At 39.3% G+C, this 23,028-nt stretch overlaps 1 protein-coding gene across 7 annotated transcripts in view; it reads right to left on the bottom strand.

Moving 5' to 3' along the window:
• Nucleotides 1-23,028, bottom strand: part of PLD1 (phospholipase D1) — a 199,803-nt gene that overhangs the window by 12,536 nt on the left and 164,239 nt on the right. For all 7 annotated transcript variants that reach the window (XM_025878880.2, XM_073897266.1, XM_073897257.1 and 4 more), the window contains 2 exons: nucleotides 11,497-11,631; nucleotides 3,633-3,786 (listed from right to left, as the gene is read on the bottom strand). In XM_025878880.2, the coding sequence (XP_025734665.2) occupies nucleotides 3,633-3,786; nucleotides 11,497-11,631 (289 nt within the window). The remainder of the gene's footprint in view (nucleotides 1-3,632; nucleotides 3,787-11,496; nucleotides 11,632-23,028) is intronic.

Here is a 23,028-nt window from a genome sequence, read left to right as displayed (position 1 = left end):
AAGCTGCTAGCTCTGGGCAGTGGGATTACAGATGAATTTAATTTTCTTATTGCTTAACTGTATTTGCCAAATTTTCTACCACAAAAATAGGTTATAATCAGAACCACCTACACCTTTATCATTATTATACATTTAGAAAGTTATAAAGAACATCTCTGACTGTACTCTGTGTTTAAATGAAGATTACACAATGGGACTTAAAAATATGAAGGAGAATAAATGTGAAGAGGCCATAGAACCAGAACCAATGACCAGTGATAATTTCTTTGCCACTCCTGGCCTCCAGCAGTTGAAAAAAAAATGGTGCTGACAATATGGATTCTCCCTTGGCACCTACATTCTGCACTCCTGGTTTAGAAATTCCTTCTACAAAGAACAGTACAGCTTTGGGGTCCACAAATTATCCATTATCAAAAACAAATAGTTCATCAAATGATTTGGAAATGAAAGACTGTATGTACATCATTAGTTTTAAATTCAGACAGGTGTTTTGAGAGTTTTGCGGATCCCTCTTCTCCTGTAATTTCTTATGAGAATCTGTTGAGAACACCTAGACCTCCAGAAGTGACTACCATTCCAGAAGATATTCTCCAGATTTTATCAAAATACAACTCCAACCTAGCAACTCCAGTAGCAGTGAAAGCCGTGCCACCCAGCAAAGGGTTCCTCACTAAATACGAAGGACCGAACATCCAAGGTGTTGGCAACAAAGAAAATTGGTGAAGAAATTCTAATGGATCCACCCATTGTAGAAACTGAACAGAAAGATGAAAGCAGAGCTGGACTTACTTTGTTATTCACATTGCCCTACATCTTCCCCCTTTTTAAAAACCAACCCATATTAAAGATGAACATGGACACAGGTGTCATAATGTGTGTGTGTGTTTTTTTTTTTTTAAGTAGGCTCCATGCCCAGTGTGGGGCTTGAACTCACGACCCTGAGAACAAGAGCAGCCTGCTCTACTGACTGAGCCAGGCTGGTGCCCGTTATAATATGCTTTTTATTGAGATTGGATTTAGTTTGACCTCGATCTTACAGTTTTCAAATATCATTACTATTTCATTGATTTCACACTGACACTGCCTAATCTGACAGAATGGCTGAGTAATATTAGGAAGCAGGGTAAATAATTTAAAATTTTTAAATGTTACTCAGGCAAGGCCACCTGATCTTCTCATGGTGAGGTGGCATTGCTGTCGGCTGGAGCGGGGCTTCTCCCCTGATTCTGGCTCTGCCCTGGTCCTGTCTCTTCTCACAACTGTCCCAGAACCTTTCACACCATTTATTTCAGCAGTGCTTTTAAGACTGTTGTCTACAAATGGCAGCTTAAATAACTCGAGGAAAAGGGAGGAATCTGCAGGTCTGGGTAGCTGTACCGCAGAAGGTCTCAGGTGGAAACAGGGACTCACCTGTTAGGCTGTGGGTTTTTCTTGTTTTTACTCCCAGCTTTTTACTTTGTGTCAGTTTTATCCTCTCAGATCAGCTCTTTCCATCACATGGCTGCTGACCTCTCCAAGCGCCCTCTCCAGCTTGAGCACCCAGCAGACCCTGAGCCACCATCTGGAAGGTTCTGATGACTCTTCCTGGGCCCGGTGCCCTTCTATGGATTGTCACCTGAAAGCCCAGGAGGCAGGAGACCCTTAGCTCTTGAGCCTTCTGATAGCTTCAGGCTGCCCTGTCCATTGAGTCCAGGATTCTTCCCATTTAAGTGGGAAGTAGTTCTAAGTTCATGCAAGTATTGTTGGTGAACTCCAGATTATAGCCAAAGGGAAAATAAGGACCTAGCCTATTGCAGAGACCAATTAAAAATTTGCAAAGAAATAGTTTGCAAGTATCATGACAAGGCGCTTCAAAGGCTTTGGTTTGGGAAATTTGATGCAGTAAAGACTACCCTCTTGTGGGACACCTGGGTGGCTCAGTCGGTTAAGCGTCTGCCTTCAGCTCAGGTCATAATCCCAGGGTCCTGGGATCGAGCCCTGCATTGGGCTCCTTGCTCAGCAAGGAGCCTGCTTCTCCCTCTGCCTGCTGTTCCCCCTGCTTGTGCTCTAACAAATGAATAAATAAAATCTTTAAAAAAAGAAAAAGCTCACCACTTTAAAGAGAATACTTAAGTTCTCACGAAACCTAAAAGACTGGTTTACACAAAGAAATATTTGCTTCCTCATAGATGCTGCAGTAGGCAATCAGCAGGCTGATTAACAGGGTACTAATTTTAATCTCTTCCCTGCTAAACAAAACAAATTAACACTAGAAGCTAATTGAAATATCAATGGTTTGGGAAAAAAAAAAGTCTTACTGGCAAAACAATTAGTAACGACGGCAATAAATACAGTCATAAGAACCGTGAGGAAGTACTGACAGTCAGATTTTGAGGGATGGATTTGCCGAGCTCCTGGGGCAGAGAGAGCAGAATGACTCCTCTCTGGAATGGAAGGAACTGAAGCTTATCTTGCTTCTCAAAAGCTGGAGACTGGGCGGCTAGATAGGAGGGAAATGGCGGCGAGCATTTGCAGGGAGCAGAGTACCCACGAGGCGCCTACCTGCCAGTGAACCTGAGTCCAAGCTCCACCATTCACACCAACAGGGTTAAAACAATGGCGCTGTGAAGCATTTTGTGCTGCTTCACCTTTCCCCAAATAGCTTAAAGCCTCATCAGGACCGACTGCTGCATCTCACTGTGGAGGCCACAGGGAAAACCCATCCCTGGTGGATGCAGCTCTAGAATCATGGACTGGGGGGCTCACTGCGAAGTCCGAGGCGTGGGAGAGTGCTCGGGGTGTTCCATGGACCATGAGCGAAGTGACAGGATCAGGGCTAGGTTCTAGAAGGATCACTCTGACCACCGAGACTAGATTACAGGGCCTGGGGTGAGGCCAGTTAGAGCCCAGCCCTGGAGAGTTCTCAGAAACATTAAGGGAATGAAGGACTCATTTAGGGCCCCTGAGCCCTTGCTGCCCCACCCAGTGTTCTCTCAGCTTGAGCACAGATCAGTGCAGAACTCACATCTTCTTGGAGAAGATCAAGAATCTTTTGTGTCTGGGGCTGAAGTTTCCAAACTTCACCATCAGCAGTCACTGGCACCCTCCTTTAATACCTTCTCTTACATCCCTGTATTATTGGGACTATTATAATTTAAAAAAATGGACTCACTTTTAAACACTTAAATAGGGGTGACTGGCTCAGTTGGTTAAGTGCCCAACTCTTGGTTTTGGCTCAGGTTGTGATCTTGGGGTGGTGGAATCGAGCCCCCAGTCAGGCTCCACACCCAGCATGGAGTCTGCTTGAGATTTTCTCTCCTGCTCCCTCTGCCCCTCCCCCAACTCACTCTCTCTCTAAAATAAAATCTTAAAAACAAAAACACAGACACTAGAGGGGTTGACTTGGCCTGGCCCTAAATCAATGAATAAATTTAAAATGCTATTTTTCTTGATTACACATAAAAATAATAAAAATGATTAAAATAGAAAATATGCCCCCTATAAAGTCATTTTGCACACTACTGGTGATTTGCATCCCATACTCTGGGAGACGCCATTTTAGACAAAGAAGAACCTAGGGATGACATGTGCGCTCAGGGTGGGAAACCACACAGTGAAACCACGTGAGAGGGACACAGCTCTGGGGGGCCCACCTGAAGCACTGCAGCCGAAGTCCCTGGGCGAAGCAGCCAGCCTGGTACTCTTCTCCATCCATCACTGAAGGGACCGTCTCTGTGTCCTGCACAATGACAGCCACTTCACTGTCACGCTTTCCCAGCATGCTTCGGTCGTTTATGTTGGCAGAGCCTGTAACAGGAAACAGCGATGTGGAACAATCTTCTCGGCAAAGCACTGTCAGTTGCCCACCCCGCTCAATTCTTCCTTGCTAAGAAAACCTTAATTTTGTTCAGCTTATCAACAGATGCTGAGTTTTGGGAAGGGGAGGCCCCCCCCAACCCAGGCATGCGTCTTGAGCAGTCTAAGCCAGCTATGGTAATTTTGTGACCTTTACCCATGACTGGCTTAGGAATGGGCACTTGACATCATTGTAGCCAGTGTGACATGAAGAAAAGTCTGCTGGAGGCTTCTGAAAAAGTCTATCTCCTTAATAACAGACACCAGACTGGGATGCTGTCTCTTCCAGCCTTTTGATGTTTTGGTTTGGATGTTGGATGAGGCCATGATTCCAGGAGCTGCTGCAGCCATTTTGTAACCACTAGGGGACAAGCAGACCAGTTGAAGACAGCAGAGCAGAAAAAAGAAAGACCCTAGGTCTTCAAGTCATTGATCTTGCCAACTTTCTTACCTGCTGGTATGTGAAATAATACATTTTCCTTATTGTTTCACATACTTTTAGCTGAATTTTCCATCTGGTGGCTCAAAGGATTCTAACTGAGATAATCATTAAGCACACAAAGAAAAAAGACACACCGATTCAATTTGGTCAGCTTTTAGACTTACTCTGCGGAATCTGATGACTTAACTCATGGCCATATAATTATGAATGTCAAAACCCAGAGTAGCTTCACAATCAAGAGTCCACTCTCAAATACGGATTAGCATTAGTGGCTCTGGTTTTTACATTCTCTTGCCTCACTTGTGTGGCATGCCAACAGCTTCTGTATCAACTTCCTTCCATTCTATTTTTAAAATCCAAACAAGCTGAGAATGTGGACTTTCACATGTGAAGGGCAAGTATTTTAATATTAGTTCAACCTGTGTTTTCTCCACTCCTCTGCTGTGTATTCAGAAACCTCAGCACGTTTTTCTGCATTCATTTTTTTTTTTTTGAATTCATGCTTTTGGATTCATGCCTTTGAATCCTTGAGGTATCCTACAAACTACAGAAGGAACCTGGCTCTTTTTTCTTCCTCTTCCCCTAGTCACACATTCCACTGCTTCGGCAGAAGGGTTGGACTGGACAGGAGCAAGAGGTGACCCTCTGGGATGGAGACAGTCAGGGTGTAAGGTTATAGTACAGCCCTGCCCTGAACCCAAATGGCAGCATGTTGTACATGAGAAAAATGCAAATCTATGCTAACTGTGGATGTGAGTGGTGCCCCATAGTGGCCCTGGGTAAAAGAGAAAGGATGGAGCACCTCCCAGAAATTTGGGAGCACTACCGGAGCTCTTTGTAAGGTGGGAACGATTGACACACTTTGTTTCGTTAGCAACAAATTGTCCTTTACACATGCGCTTACATTTTGATGATGCTATAAAATTTGCAGCCATATCTTTGGGCTTCACAGTTGGCCCAGCATTCATTTGGACAAAGTCATTTTATCTTTCTCACCTTTAATTTGATCTTTTATAAATTGAGATCATAATATAGATATTTTTCTTTTAAAGAAGTTTTGTTTTTTTTTTTAAAGATTTTTCTTATTTGACAGAGGAAGAAAGAGAGACTGCACACAAGCAGGGGGAGTGGCAGATGCAGACTCCCCACTGAGCAGGGAGCCCGACATGGGGCCCGATCCCAGGACCCTGGGATCATGAGCTGAAGGCAGATGCTTAACCAACGGAGCCACCCAGGCACCCCCACAATATAGATCTTATATTTCACATGATCTTGTGAGAAGATCATGTGAAAGAACTTACTAATTTATAAACTGCTCTACAGTGTTAAATATTATTGGCATTACTATCAGATACTCTGTTAAGGCTACAACATCTAGAGGACACTGCCATAGAAAGGGGCAATTTACTGGCACGTAGCATTTGTATGAGACTAGCCTCCTCTCTGGGTTCATCACAACCCCCCTCTCCCCATCCTGCCAGGTGTGTGAGCCAGAAGGAGGAAAGGAACAGAGTGCTCACAGTGCTACTGCAGATGTGCACTACCTCGGGGCCGCCAGAGGCTTCTCTTGGGCTGGGGGCTGCTGGGCTCGGTGGACATTGCTGCTCTTCACTGTCAGGAAAACTGGGGATGTGAGGTCCCCAGGAAAGTCTCCTCCACACGCACACACACACACACACACACACACACACACACACATTCACACCCCTCCCTCAGTCTCCCTCCTCCCACCACGGTGGGCTCCACAGCCCAAAGGAAGGAATACATTCCTGGCATTCTGGGCTGGAGTTCTTAGAGAGAGTGTGGTCCTTGTACATCAGCAGCCCATCTGGAGTTACCCAGAGCACTGAATCTCAACCGTGTAGGATAAGTGAGTTGGCTACTATTTAACAGGAATGAGAAGAAAAGGATGAGGGGATTTTAGATGGACTTAATAAATGAGAAGCTGAAAATGAGATATTGGTGTAATGTTATCTCCATTGTTATTGTTAAACGGTCCCATATTCTGAAAATCAAATTCAGAACAGCAGATATATTATTATCCTGTTTCTATATAACATATGAGGAAAAAGAGAAAGGGCTCTAGAAAGATTCACACTGAACTGTTAAGAGTGGTGGGTTCTTTCTAGCAAAGAGGGATTTTTGACCTTTTATTCAATATGTGTCCTTAGAGTTTGAATTGTTTGCAACAAATATGCTTTGCATTCCATGTGTTACATTTTATGGTAACTGCAATCCCTTGTTTTTGTTAGGACATTGCCCCAATAATTTAAAACCACTTAATTTTGGGGGCATCTGGGTGGCTCAGTCGTTAAGCGACTGCCTTCCGCTCAGGTCGTGATCCCAGGGTCTTGGGATCGAGCCCCGCATCGGGCTCCCTGCTCAGCAGGAGGTCTGCTTCTCCCTCTCTAATAAGTAAGTAAGATCTTTTAAAAAAAGAAATAAAACCACTTAATTTTTAGATTTTCTGTCTGCTTTTAGGGAACATTTTAAACATTGAGAGATATAGCAAAATACAAAAGAATATATGAAAACATATATGTACAATTTAGTCAATAATAAAATAAATATCACTGAATTTATTCACCCAGGCTGAAAAACAGAACATTACCACATCTCAGAAACCCTCAGGTGTCTTCCCATGCAGGCCTTTCCCCATCACAAGAGAGATTTTATATAGAATTTTGTGTTCATCATGCTCTGCATGTTTTCCTAGTCAAAGAAATAGTTTACTTTTGACTTGTCTTTAAATTGCATAAATGGACCCATCTAGTAGATAATCTTTTGAGATTTGCTTCTTTCATTCAATATTGTATCTTCGGGATTTATGTGTGTCTGATCATAACGCATTATTTTCCTCAAATGAGCACAGCAAGACTTATTCATTCTAAATCTGTTGGTGGATGTTTGGGTTGTTTCTAGTGTTTTCTATGATGCACACTTATGCTCTCCATATGTTTCCTGGTGTGCACATGTGGGACTCTGCCTGGGCTCTGTCCTAGGAGTGGAGTTCCGGGTGCTCCATGGCCTCATCAATACCTGGATTGTCCAACTTTTACATTTTTGCCAATTGGTATTTTTAAAAACTGTTGTCTCATTAGATTAATGAGGATGAATATCTTTCAAATGTTTATGGGCCTCAGGTATGTCCTCTTTGGTGACGTTCCTATACAATTCCTTTGCCCCTTCTCCTTTGGATGTTGTCTTTGTTTCTTGGTATACAGTAGTTTTTTATAGGTTTTGAATATTTAAGTGTGTTGCAAATATCCTGTTTTCAGTTTATGGTTTATCTTTTTATTCTCTTTATAGTGCTTTTTAATGAATAGGTTCTGAATTTCAAGGCAGTCAGATTTATCTGTCTTTTCCTTTTTGGTTTGTGTTTTTAAAAAAGTTTCAGAAAATGTGAATCTTTCTGGGTTAGGCAGAATAATGGCCCCCAAAGATGACCATGTTCTAATCCCCAAAGCCTGTGAATATGTTATGTTACACGACAAAGGGGAATGAAGGTTGCTAACCAGCTGGCCTTAAAACAGGGCGATTGGCCTGGATCCAGGTGAGCCAAATACAATCACAAGAGTCTTTAAAAGTGAAGGGGATTCAGAGGGAGATGTGGTTACAGAAGTATGGTTGAGACTTTTGGGAACCTTCAGAGAGATGTCACATTGCTGCTTTCAAAGATGGGGGAAGAGGGCCCTGAGTCAAGGACTGCTGACAGACTCTAGCGCTGGAAAAGGCAAGGAACTGGATTCTCTCTGGAAGCCTATAAGGAAGGAACGTGGTCCTGCTGACCCCCTGATTTTAGCCCAGGGAGACCCACGTTGGATTTCTAACCTACAGAACTGCTGGATAATAAATTTGTGCTGGTTTAAGCCACAGAGTTCATGGCCGTTTGTCATAGCAGGTACAGACAACGAACACACCAACTCTACTCTGCTTCAGCTTAGTTGTTTTTAAGGAAAATGGACTCTTCTATTAAGCCCAGATGGACTACTTAGTACTTTCTACCCACTGGTGTTCCCTGTTCCTCCAGTTCAGAAGTTCTCAGCTCAGACTGCATGTGAGCAGCACCCAGGAGGCTCTTTAAAAAAATTCTGGTGCCAAAAACAAAAATAAAAACACCTTGATGCCTGGGCCCCAAACTGGACCAATTAGTCAGAATCTCTGGAAGTAGGAGCCAGACATTAGTATTTTTCCCCCAGTACCACTCCATCCCTTTATCCATTAATGCATCTTTTATGGGGGATCTATTTTTTTTAATATTTCTTTTATTTGCAAAAGAGAGCCTGTGCGTGAGGAGGGGGGAGTGGCAGAGGGAGAGTGAAAGAGAATCTCAAGCAGACTCCCTGCTGAGTGGGGAGCTCGACTTGGAGCTTGATCCCAGGATCCTGAGACCATGACCTGAGCCCATGACCTGAGCCAAAATCAAGAGTCAGATGCTTGAGATTGAGCCCAGCCAGGCGCCTCCTGGGGGGATCTATTTTAAAGTAAATTGCAGACTTGAATAAACCTCCCCCTAAATGATATATATATATTTAAAGCTCCCCAGGCAACTCAAATGTAGCCAGGGTTGAGACCCATGGGATTAGGTCAAGGGTAAGCCCTTTCTCCTGGGGCAGCCCTTCAACTACAGACTTTGATCAGCCACTCCCAAGCCTGTCCTTTAAGCACTGATACTCATTTCCTCTACATAGCTTCCTACCTATCAATCTCATTGATTGCCTCTGGACCTTCTTACCCTGCTCAGCAATACCCACCCGATGTTTCTGGTGTTAAATGGAAAGAATACCTGCCTTCCCTGTAGCCCTTGAGTTCTGTAGGACAGAGGCACTGTTTGATTCAATTTTCATATTCTCCCCTTTGTGCTTTTTAGTGGATTAGTGAACACTGAAAAAAACTGTTTCGCTTTGTCAATAGGATAGGCTCAAAGTCTATTTAAGGATAGCCTTATTTTGCTTAGGAAAGCAAACAAAATGTTAGTTTGGTTAAGTGCCAATATTTAGATGGAATAGAAAAGTGGACTTAGTCACAGATTTCAGGACCAGCAGGGGCACTCAGGGCAAGGGATAATTAAAGCTCCACACAAAAGAGATCTTTAGTGTGAGAAAGCAGGTATTTCCTTGTGAGGAGAAAGGGAGAATAAACAATTAGTTGTTTTTCTTCTGTTAATTATTCAATAATTCTGGCATATATTTGCCATGTTAGAAAATTTAACCACAGGTTACTTTAACCTCTTTGAACAGCTGTAAAATATTTTCAACCTAACTTCTCAAACTCCTCTCTGAGAATATGAAATATTGTTCTTGGTGTTATGAATTTAAGCAGGGCTGATGTGTGAGAGCAGCAACAAACCTGCTTCTCTTAGAGTTTCCCCTGAGATACAAAAAACAAAAGGAAATCTGTTTTGTCCATGGGGAAGGAGAAAAAGAAATCCAGCCCCTAAAGACCAGCAAGTAAAACCTCTTCATATTCTCCAGGCCACTTCTTTGGTTTCAAGAAAATGGATAAGAATTATGTAACAAGATTGATCAATTATTGCTAGCCTAAACAAATTGTAGCCTTTGTGAGTTCAGAGAACTTTCTAGAAAATAAGTCAATTTAAAAACTCAACTTATTTAATCTTTAGCTCTGTTACTGCAAACTGCTTTGCATTTATACTTAAAGTAAAGCCCAAATGACCTTTAAAAGGAAAATATTTACATCTGTCAATATTTACTTCAAGATTCTGAAATCTTGCTGAAGAAATCAACTGAATTTTATTTGGCTTTGTTTGTTTTTCCATTTCAGCAAACATCAATATTTTTCCTTTCCTACTGTCATTGCCAAACTTAATACGAAAATTTTCTGAGATTGGCTTCTGGAGAGCAAGGCCAGGGTAGGTTGGGGGAAATCAGAGAAACTTTGTTTACTGGGGGAATAGGAGAGTAAATAAATCCCTAAAGAACTTTGACCTCTATAGAGCAAGAGATAGAAGACTCAGATACTTTTCTAAATGCCCTATGTAAGTATTGAGAGAGAGAGAGAGAGTGTGTGTGTGCGTGCGTGTGCGTGCATGTGTATGTGTGTACATGTGCGTATGTGTGTGAGTGCACGTATGTGTGCATGGTAGGTGTGTGCGTGTTGCGTGTGTGTATACGTGTGTGTGTGTACGTGTGCACGCATATATATGTATCACCACACTGTGGCCTATACATTTTCTGGCTTCAGAATTGCTTTTTCTTTCTTTTCAAATCATGTTCCAGATAAGACAATCTCATTACTCCTCGATATGAGATTTTTTTTCCTTTGCTCAGTGGAGGATAGAGATGGAAACGGTGTATTTACTGCCAAAAAATTTCAAAACACTCTACAACATTTAGTTTCTCATAGAATAGCGAAGATAAGGAAGTATCTAATTATAGTTGAGAAACTACACTTTATTTTTTCTGGGAATTTATTTTTTTAAGTTTCTATTTAAATTCCAGTTAGTTAACATGCAGTGTAATATTAGTTTCAGGGGTACAATATAGTGATTCCATACTTCCAGATAACACCCAGTGCTCATCACAACAGGGGCCCTGTTTCATTCACCCCCCCACCCACCTTGTTCCCTGTGGGTAAGCGTCTGTTTCTTGGTCTCTCTCTCTCTCTCTCTCTCTCTCTCTCCCCTTTGCTTGTTTTGTTTCTTAAATTCCACATACGAATGAAATCATGTGGTATTTGTCTTTCTCTGACTGACTTATTTCACTTAGCGTAATACACTCTAGCTCCATCCATGACATTGCAAATGGCAAGACTTCATTCTTTTTTATAGCTGAGTAATATTCCATTGTGTATATACACAATCTTATCAATTCATCAGACAATGGACACTTGGGCTGCTCATTTTCTCCCCCCATGTCTCCCCCTCCAGCCCCCGAAACCTAGGTACTTCAATTTAAAAAAAGGGGGGTAATAAAGAATTAACGAGAACAGGCTGATTACTGCTCTGCTGGGATAAAACATGCCTCTCTGGCTACTGTAATTTGCACAGTGGCCATTTAATTGCTCTGTGCCTCTGTTTCTTCACAGATAAAACCAGGGATTAGAAAGGACGTAAGTGGACAAGACTGCTTCAGAAATGTTTTAGATGTCACATTATGGTCCCTCTCAACTGTAAAGGAATCTTGGGAGGAAGAGAAAGAAGGATTTTTGCATGAAGTACATCAACTAGCAAGCAACCCAATTCTAGACTATGTACTTACCGATAATAACAGTGTTGTCATCAGCAATTAGCAACTTGCTGTGGACATAGATGAGCTCAGTGACTAGGTTTCCTTCAAGCTCTGCATGTGTTCTAAGGCCACAGAATGAGATGTAATTTATCCACTGATTGCCAACTATAAAGTAAAAAAGAAAGTACTAACATGAATATGACCGAGTTCATTAAAGGCACATTTAATTTTATTGTTTTTCAAAACAAATATACTAAACAGGTGGTTAAGAATAGATTGTATAATGTGTGTGTGTGTGTGTGTGTGTGTGTGTGTGTGTGTGATTTCAGAACTCACCCAGGGTCTATTTTTGCTATCAGAAGAGTCTTTTATTATTAATCTGGATGAATATATATGTATATTTTTAAAGATTTTATTTATTTACTTGATAGAGAGAGACAGATAGTGACAGAGGTAGCGAGAAAGAGCACAAGCAGGGGAAGAGGCAAAGTGAGAGGGAGAAGCAGGCTCCCCGTGGAGCAGGGAACCCAACATGGGGCTCGATCCCAGGATCCTGAGATCATGACCTGAGCCAAAGGCAGCCGCTTAATGACTGAGCTACACAGGCACCCCTGAATATACATTTTTAAAAAAACATACTGGAGTGCTTTCCATGAATTACCTTTTTCCAAGGCAATCCAAAAATATTTTTAATGATTTGGCGAGTAACTATTGAAGAGTGATGATTAAAGCAGAGCCAGAGTAGATAACCCAAGACTTCAGTGTGACATTTGCATCTATCTTGGTTGACACCCGCTGCAGTTTAAATCAGATGCAAAAATAATGCCCAAACTATTTGTTATATACATACTGTATCATATTCAATTCGGAGCAGCAGTTAAATTTTATAGACTTTGGATAAATAAAAATGTTGGCGATTAAATAACACCCCTTCTACATCAGTAACATTAGGAAATGGAAGAATCCTAACTACATTTGACTTTGGAGAATCTTCCTCAGAGCAAGCGGTACCAGGTTTGTACTTTAAAATGCTGCCCCATCATCACGTGAGGGCCATTCATGTGATAAGAAGAAATGAATTCCATACCAAGCCAACCCATAACCATTATCCTGGCATGAATGTTAGTCACACAATTTTATGGTCTCTCTCCCACATAGTGGTTGTCCTGGATAAGGAAAGTCTTATACTAAGAATAAATGGAGCGGAACCAAACCATCACGAGTTCTAATAGAAAAAGAATATAAATTTTTTTTCTTTAAGAGAATCTGAAGCATACTAGTAGAAACAATGGCAGTTCACGTTCTGCTTACTGAAGTTTCCATGTATTACTGATGCTTTCTATTATTTTGTTGATATTACTCAGTATTTCTATTAAATCTGGATACCTTGGAAAGCAATTCATTCATAGGTTAAATAGAGATTCCTCCATTTACAGGTAAACTTTCCCTTATATACGTAAATAATATTGTAGCTGTTTGCCAAGAGTTGATGTGTTGATGTACTAGTAAGTACTTCATGTGTAAGAGATACACTTCTAAAAAGTTTCATGTAAATAAGATTTTTGTAAGTCAATTTCTTCCCCATTGTTAATGTTATATTGGAAAGATGCTTCATCTAAAGCATCAGCTTCCCTTTAAATGTTCTCTGATCTAGGAGAAAGAGGTATTTCCTCTTTTAAGCCCATCATACCCATAAAATTCCTGGAAAATATTTCTAACAAAACATCTATTACTTTACAAACATTCATTTAATTCTCCATTTCTCCTACCATTACAGAGGTCTTATACATTTTTGTATCCCCATCCTTGCATAGTGCTAAAAGACACTGAATAAATGAGTGAATTGATGAATGGGTAGTCAGGTGACAGCTATTATTTTAGCTTTTGTTTTTTCTGTATCTGTTTTTCTGCAGCTGGCTCATGATCTAAAATTTCAAGATATAAAGCAGATTTTTAAAGGAATCATGGAGCACATTCTTTGCTAAAGTACATAATTTTTTGCAGTCACTTCCCATAAAAAATCCACATTGAACAATATGATAGCCCAGTGGTTCTCAGTGTGCATAAGGACTGCCTCTGCAAGGGCCTGCGAGAAGTAAAATCTGGAAACCCTCCCCAGAGGTTCTGATTCAGTAGAAATCCATAATTCATAAGTTCCCTAGGGGATATCATTCTTTGAACAACACTGTTGCAGAGCTTTGGTATTTATAGTTTTAAGATTAGTGGCACACTTTCAGGAAATAATACACCATGATAAAGTGAGATGCGTTCCAGTGGTGCAAGTCTGCTCAATATGAGGACATCCATTAATATAAAACATGATACTGATCAATCTAGGGAGAAAAATCATATGATTATTATAACAGATGCTGAAAAGTTTCTGACACAATTCAGCACCCATCCTGGATAAAAACAATGAAGAAAGAAGAAAATGATGAATACTGTCTTAACATGCTTAAAAATATATAATATATACATTATACACGTATAATATGTCTGTGCATGTAGAGTATCTTCAGTACTGTGTAACATTGCCTTGGAGGTATCAGCCAATACATTTAAACAAGAAAAATCACATAAGGAAAACCAGCTCCATTTCCAGATATGATAGTATGCTTGGGGAGTCAATGATAAAACTATCTCAAATGGTAAAAGAATTAAACATGGTAACAGGATATAAATTAACATATAGAAGTCAACAGCCTTCATACATACAACAATAACCACTTAGAGGATAAAATCAGACAAAATGTTGCTTACAATGGCTGCAAAAAACATAAAACATAAACAATAAACTTATCAACAGATGTGCAAAATCTTTATGAAGAAAAAATTAAAATGCTATCAAAAGACACAAGAATAGACTTGAATAAATGAAAAGACATCCCTTGTTCTGGGATAGAACAATTCAACGTCAAAAAGATGCCAACTCTCTCCATGTTAATTTATAAATTTAATCTCAGTAGAAATACCAACATGTTTTTATGGAGTTAGAAAACTTGACAAAGAATGTCTATAAAAAAAAAGCTGGGAAAGAAAAGCACTGAGAGGGCATAGCCCTACTGCATATGAACACACACCATAAAGGCTGTATAATTAGGACAGTGCTGCACCAGCACATAAACAGACAACTAAATCACTGAATGGAATAGAAAGTCAAGAAAGAGACCCAAGCACATACAAAAATTTTGCATATGATAAAAGTGGCATCTCAAATGCCAACGACTTTTGCATAAAGGCCTAGGGCTTTTAGTTTTGTTTTTGTTTTTTTTAGATTTTATTTATTTGACAGAGAGAGACACAGAGAGAGAGAGGGAACACAAGCAGGGGGAGTGGGAGAGGGAGAAGGAGGCTTCCCACTGAGCAGGGAGCCCGATGTGGGGCTCGATCCCAGGACCCCGGGATCATGACCTGAGCCGAAGGATCATGACCTGAGCGGAAGGCAGATGCTTAACGACTGAGCCACCCAGGTGCCCCCAAGGCCTAGGGCTTTTAAATAAAAGGTGCTAGTATCATTGCATATTAGGAAAAGAAAAATTACCATGCATACCTCATACCAATCACAAGAATAAATTCCAAACGGACCAGAGATCAAAATGCAAGCATATGAAATGACACAAGTGTTAGAAGAAAACAGAGTGAATTCTTATATATATATAACCCGAGTGTAAGGAAGGCTTTAACTATCTATAGGCAATAAAAGAAAAATATCAATAACTTTGCCTAGATTTTAAAAAAACACGACACAAAACAGCACAAGCAAAAAAAAAAGAGAGACAAATGACAAAGTAGGAGAAAGTATTTGCAGTGTACGACACAGATGAAGAGCTTAGAGTCCAAACCTATGAAGAAGTCTCAAAATCTTGATACAAAGAATGGGCAAAAGACATAAATGGACAATTCACATACACGAAAAGATATTTCAATGATATTCTTCCTCACTCATAACAGAAATGCAAAACTACACTGAGAAACCATTTCTTACCTATGATATCAGCAAAAAAATAACACATTCTGTCAGTGAGACTGGGTTAAAGCAAGCTCTCTCATACATTGGTGGTGAGAAACAAATTGGTACAAATTTTTTTGGGGGGGGAGTCTGGCAATATCTATGTATCTATCTATTACGAAAGAATGATAAAGCAAAGAAGATAAAAGGTTAACATTTGGGAAATCAGGATGAAGGTGTATGGCTGTTCTAGAATTCCTTCTGTAAGTCTGAAATTATTATTATTTTTTAAGATTTATTTATTTATTTGAGAGAGAGAGAGAGAGAGAGAGAGCAAACACAAGTGCCGGGGAGGGCAGAGGGAGACAATCTTAAGCAGACTCCCTGATGAGTGCAGAGCCCAACTCGGGGGGCTCGATCCCACAACCCTGAGATCATGACATGAACAGAAATCAAGAGCCAGATACTTAAGTGACTGAGCCACTCAGGTACCCCAAGTCTGAAATTATTTTAAAATAATTTTTAAAAAGATTAGTGATGCTGACTAGCTTAGCAGCCTGAAGGTTTAAGACATGTAATAATATGTAATTTTCTAAGGCACCGATTTGTGCCATTCCCTAGCAAGGCTGGAGAATATCGACAACATATCAATTAGCTGGATAGCTTCACAGCCCACCATCTATACCTACTTCCCATCCATCCTTGCCTTTGAAATAACTCCTATGAAGTGATAAAAAACAAACAAACAAACAAAAAACCATTTTGTTTCTTTGTGAAAAATGCCCTTCACAGAAGAAGAAAGCTAAAGGTTAGTACCAATAACAGAACCCAAAAGGAAAGGGTCCTTCTGGGTCCTAGCCAGAAAGCGGACATTTTGGATTAAAGCATAGCCTGTCGAGGGCAGTGGGGGTACCCATCCAAAATGTAAATGATTCCACCAGAAAAGAAGAAAAAGCAACCTGAGAAGCTATTTCGGCCAGTACTGTATTCCGTGAAGAAAACTGGCTAAACAGCTAATAGATAGAAAGGTGGAGATGTGAACTTGAGGTGTGAGGATATACTGAGCAAACAGGTGCCTTCTGAAGAAAGTACGAGAGTACCAGGAGCATGCAGAGGAGTGATAAAGAGCCATTACTGGAAAAGCATCAGGTGGTTTCCAAATATTATGTCATGGAGGTATCTGAGAATCTGGAGGTGTGTATCGGCCCCTAGGACATATCTGTTAAGAACACTGGTGCATACATACCTCAAAAGATGGGAATTCAATACAACAGACTCTTGATATTTACAAGGAAGTTTCGCGAAAAGACTTCCAAGAGTTGTTACAGGCTTTTGTTACTGGAAAAAGTTGTAGTGCTTTATATAGGTACATTTCTACATCCTGACTGAAAACCTCTAGACCTTGTGTTAAATTATAATCACTTGGCTGCTGAAGTGCCATAGTTCACAAAAATTATAAAAATGAGAAAGAAATGCTTTAAATTAAACCCTAAATCCCTAAAGATTGGTGTGTATGATAATTGCAGTCCACTAATACCTGCTGGTTTTCTTTTCAGGAATTTCAACATATTAATAGCAGAAATTTCGTTATTTCTAAAGAATTGAAATAGTAGAGAACTACAGTTCTCTATCCAATTAGAGATTAGCTATTTCATGTATTTAAAACCCACTACACATTTACAAAAACAAAACCAACAATATAACATTGTACCTCAGAAAGGGGCATTCTGTAATTAATCTGTTCTTTATGTTTAGAGTATGAACATTTTTCCCACTGAGATGCCTGATTTTGACTTGTTCCCAGGGAGCTTGGAAATCTTTTCATAAGAGGGCTTAACATTGAAATTACTTCTTGTGTTAAAATCCAATTTTTCCCCTGAATAGGCAAAGACAGGCAAAGGGTCCCAGAGCCAAAGGAATGCTTTATAATAAGCTCAGGAATTTTTATGGTTGAGAGACTAAATAATAGGCTTGTTCTGACTTTTTGTTCTCCTAGAACCTCACCTTTGCATTTTTGCTAGTCCCTGTCACCACTGAATGGCTTTCCTGATTTTGTTTTTGTCAATACTTCTTTTAGAGACTTATTCATTCATTATCATCTTCATTTTAAGTCATAAGAACCAGAGACGGTGACAATGCTCTGGTAAATCTTCTCTGTCCTAGATGCAATGAGATACAACTTTTGAAAGTATTTATTATGGGTGATGTACATATCTCATGTCTACAGTTGTTTCTAGAGAGTTGACTGAGCAGCCCATTAGTGAAAAATTATTAAACATCCAACACACACACATGCACAGTGTATATTTTAAATTATCCTGTACTAAAAGCTTAATTTTTTTGAAAGCTTCCAAATCATTTATAAATCCATATACCATACAATTCGCTCCTTTAAAATGTACAACTCAGTGGGGTTTTTTTCGTACATTCACAAAGCTGTGTGATCATAACTATCTAATTTTAAGACATTGGTATTACACCAAAAAGAAATGCCACACCCATTAGGAGTCACTCCCCATTCCACTCTATCCAGACCCTAGCAATGACTAATTTACTGTCCTGACTCTACAGATTTACCTATTAAAAACATTTCATAAAAATGGAATTATATAATATGTGACCTTTTGTGTCTAGCTTCTTTTTATTTAACATGGTATTTGCAAGTTTCACCCATGTTGTAGCATGTATCAGTATATTTCTTTTTATATATAAGTAATATTCCATTGTATGATATAAACATTTTGTTTCTACATTCAACAGTTAATGGATACTTGGGTTGTTTCAAGTTTTTCACTATTATGAATAATGCTGCTATAAACATTCATGTGCAAGTTTTTGTGTGGATATATGTTTTTCAATTCTCTTCGGTATACACTATGGAGCAGAATTGCTGGGTTACATGGTAACTCTGTTTAATTTATAAGGAACTACCAATTGCTTTCCAAAGAGCCTGTACCATTTTTTTAGAGTTTTTATTTAAATTCCAGTTAGTTAACATACAGTGTAATATTAGTTTCAGGTGTACAAGATAGTGCTTCGACACTTCCATACAACACCCAGTGCTCATCACTTTTAATCCCCATCACCTATTTCCCCCATCCCCCACCCACCTCCCCTCTGGTGACCATCAGTTTGTTCTCTACAGTTAAGAGTTGGCTTCCTGGTTTAACTTTCTCTCTACTTTCCTTTTGCTCATTTGTTTTGTTTCTTAAATTCCACATGAGTGAAATCATATGATATTTGTCTTTCTCTGAGTTATTTTGTTTAGCATCATACTCTCTAGGTCCAACCATATCATCACAAATCGCAAGATTTCATTATTTTTTATGCCTGAGTAATACTCCATTGTGTAGGTGTGTGTGTGTGTCTGTGTGTGTGTGTGTGTGTATACACAGCACATTTTCTTTATCCATTCATCAGTTGATGAGCAGTTGGGCTCTTTCCCTCTTTCCGTAAGTTGGCGATTGTAGTAATGTTGCTATAAACATGAGGGTGCGTGTATCTCTTTGAACTGATATTCTTCTATTTATTCTTTGGGTAAATACATAGTAATGAAATTGCTGGATCTATTTTTTAACTTTCTGAAGAACCTCTATATTCCTTTCTAGATTGGATGTACCAGTTTGCGTTCCCAAACAGAGCAAGAGGGTTCCCTTTCTTCCACATCCTCACCAACATCTGTTGTTTCTTGTATTGTTGGTTTTAGCCATTCTAACAGGTGTAATGTGATACCTCATTGTGGTTTGACTTATATTTATATTATTAGATTCAGTTTAGTAATATTTCACTGAGGTATTTTGTGTCTATATTCATAAGGGATACTGGTCTGTAGCTTTCTTATAATGACTTTGGTTTTGATATCAAGATAATATTGATCTCATAGAATGGGCTGGGAAGTATTCTTTCTCCCTTATTTTTTGGGGGGGGGGAAGTTTGTGAAGAATTGGTGTTCTTCTGTGGATGGTAGAATTCATCCACAAAGCCATCTGAGCCTGGGATTTTCTTTGTAGGAAGACTCGATTACTCAGTTTCTTTGCTTCTTATAAATCTACTCAAGAGTTTTAGTTTCTTCTCAAGTCAATTTTGGTAGTTTGTCTTTCCAGGAATTTGTCCATCTTATCTAGGTTAACTAATTTGTTGACCCATAACTGTTTGTAGGGTTCTTTTATACTCGTTTTTTTGTAATTTGAATTTCTGTTTTTTTACTTGGTCAGTCTAGTGAAAGTTTTGCCAGTTTTGTCAATCTTTGCAAAAAACCAATGTTTGGTTTCATAATTTTATTGTTTTTCCATTCTCTACTTATGTCCCCTCTGATCTATATTATTTCCTTCACTTTGCTATCTTTGAGTTTAATTTGTTCTTCTTCTTCCAGTTTCTTAGGGTGTAGGGTTTGGTTATTGATTTGAGATCTTTCTTCTTTAATATAGATATGTGTATAGCTATAAATTTCTAAGCATTGCTTTAGAGTGTCTCCCATATTTTGATATGTTGTCTCCACTTTCATTCATCTCAAAATATTTTCTAATATCCCTGTTTCTTCTTCAATCCTTTGGTTATTCCATCTATTGTGAATATCTAAAAATTTTTTTTGTTTTTATTGTATAATTTCATTCTACTGTGGCCAGAGAACACACTTTGTATGATTTCAATCCTTTTAAATTTATTGTGACTTGTTCTATGGCCTGCTATTTGGTCTATCCTGGTGAATGTTTCATGTGTACTTGAGAATGTATATTCTATTGTTATTAAGTGGAGTCTCCTATAGATGTCTGCTATGTCTAGTTGATTTATAGTCTTTTTTTTTAAAGATTTTATTTATTTATTTTGACAGAGAGAGACAGAGAGAGAGGGAACACAAGCAGGGGGGAGTGGGAGAGGGAGAAGCAAGCTTCCCACTGAGCAGAGAGCCCAATGTTGGGCTCGATCCCAGGACTCTGGGATCATGACCTGAGTTGAAGGCAGAAGCTTGATGACTGAGCCACCCAGGTGCCCCTAGTTGATTTATATTCTTAAGTCTTCAGTTTCAGTGCTGATCTTCAGTCTAACTGTTTTCTACAATATTGAACATGGGGTATTGAAGACACCAACTATTATTTCTAAATTGTCTATTTCTCACTTTAATTCTGTCAGTTTTTGCTTCATGTACTTTGGGCTCTCTTTTAGTTGTATATCTTTATAATTCTTGTATTTTCTTGATGGATTGACCATAGTATCCTCTCATTACATTACATAGTATCCTCTCATAAAAGTTTTTGTCTTAAGATCTATTTTGTCTGGTATTGCTATAGCCACTCTAGCTATTTTTTTGGTTACTGTTTGCATAGAATATATTTTACCATCCTTCTACTTTCAAACTATTTGTATCTTGAATCTAGAGTCTCTGGTAGATAGCATATAGTTAGGTCATTTAAAAAAAAAATTCCAGGGTTGCTTGGGTGGCTCAGTCAGTTAAGCGTCCAACTCTTGATCTCAGTTCAGGTCTTGGTCTCAGGGTAGTGAGTTCAAGCCCTGTGTTGGGCTCCACACTAGGTGTGGAGCCTACTTAAAAACAAACAAACAAAAAACACTCCATTCTGTTCATCTCTGTATTTAATTGGAGAGCTTCATCCATTTTATATCTGGAAGGAGTTATTACTGCCATTTTGTTATTTGTTTTCCACATGTGTCATATCTATTTTGTTCCTCAATTACTCCATATCTGCTATTTTTTATGTTACATAGGTATTTTCTACTGTAACAATTCCTTTGTTGTTTCTTTTACTATATATATATTTTAACAAACATGTTTACTTTATTTTTTTATTTTAATATGTTATGTTAATCACCATACATTACATCATTAGTTTTTGATGTAGTGTTCCATGATTCATTGTTTGCATATAACACCCAGTGCTCCATTCAGTACGTGTCCTCTTTAATATCCATCACCAGGCTAACCCATTCCCCCACCCTCCTCCCCTCTAGAACCCTCAGTTTGTTTCTCAGAGCCCAGAGTCTCTCATGGTTCGTCTCCCCCTCTGACTTCCCCCCTTCATTTTCCCCTTCCTACTTTTTTTTTTTTTTAACATATAATGTATTATTTGTTTCAGAGGTACAGGTGTGTGATTCAACAGTCTTACACAATTCACAGCGCTCACCATAGCACATTCCCTCCCCAATGTCTATCACCCAGCCACCCCATCCCTCCCACCCCCCACCACTCCTAACAGATTTTATTTATTTGAGAGAGAGAGAGAAAAAAAGAGAGAGAGAATGAGGAGGGCAGAGGGAGAGGGAGAGGCAGACTCCCAGCTGAGCAGGGTGCCCACTGTGAGGCCTGATCCCAGGACCCTGGGATCATGATATGAGCCGAAGGCAGACGCTTAACCGAATGAGCCAGCCAGGCACCACTTCTTTTACTGTATTTTAGAAGTAATTTCGTTAGTGGTTTTCCTGGGCATTACAAACAATCTAGTTTGGATTAATATCAATTTAATTTCATAGTATACTAAAATTTTTATCTTACATAGTTCCATTCCCTTCCCCCTCTCTTCTGCTATTATCATCATACAAATTAGATCTTTAAAAATTATATATACCCATCAACACAGATTTATAATTATTGCTTTGGGCAGCTGTCTTTTACTTTTGATTGGAGGGGAAAAAGTTAGAAAAAGAAAAAATATCTATACTTTTTAATTTACCTATGTAGTTATCATTATTGTGCTTTTTATTTCTTTGTGAAGATTCCAGTTACTTTCCAGTAACTTTTCATTTCTGCCTGAGGGCTCCCTTTAGCATTTCTTGTAGGGAAGGTCTGCTAGTGATAAATTCTCTCAGTTTTTGCTTATCTGAAAATGCTTTAATTTCTGCTTCATTTTTGAATGATAGTTTTGCTGGACACAGAGTTCTTGGTTGATATTCTTTTCTTCCAGCACTTTGAATATGTCATCACAGTGCATTCAGAACTCCATGGTTTCTGATGAGAAATTGGCTATTAATCTTATAGAGGATGCCTTGTATCTGACGATCTGCTTCTCTTGCTGCTTTCAAGATTCTCTTTTTGTCTTTGTCCTCGGATAGTTTGATTATGATGTGTTTTGGTACGGATCCCTTTATCCTTGTTGGATTTTGTTGAGCTTCTTGGATGTGTAGATTCATATTTCCCATTAAATTTGGGAAGTTTTCATTTTTTTAAAAGATTTTATTTATTTATTTGAGAGAGAGCAAGCATATGAGTGGGGGGAAGGGCAGAGGGAGAGAGAATCTCCAGAAGACTCCCATCTGAGCATGGAGCCTGATGCAGGGCTCGATCTCATGAACAGGATGTGAGCTGAAACCCAGTCTGACACTTACCCGACTGTGCCACCCAGGCACCCCTTGGTCATTATTTCTTTAAATATTCTATCTACACCTTTCTCTCCTTTCTTTTTGGGACTCCCATTATGTGTATGTTACTATGTTTGATTGTGTTTCACAGGTCTCCAAGGCTCTGTTCATGTGTCTTCTTTTTTCTTTCTGTTCCTCAGGCTATATAATTTCAATTGATCTGTCTTGAGGTTTGATGATTTTTCTGCCTACTCCAATCTGCCACTGAGCTCCTCTAATATAGATTTCATTTCAGTTATTATACT

Source organism: Callorhinus ursinus, unplaced genomic scaffold (assembly GCF_003265705.2).
Source record: "Callorhinus ursinus isolate GAN/ISIS: 27379988/994484 unplaced genomic scaffold, GSC_fseal_2.0 scaffold1, whole genome shotgun sequence".
In the NCBI taxonomy this organism is placed as follows: Eukaryota; Metazoa; Chordata; class Mammalia; order Carnivora; family Otariidae; genus Callorhinus; species Callorhinus ursinus.
The sequence above is the reverse complement of the archived record's forward strand: the minus strand, read 5'-3'. Positions and strand labels throughout refer to the sequence as shown.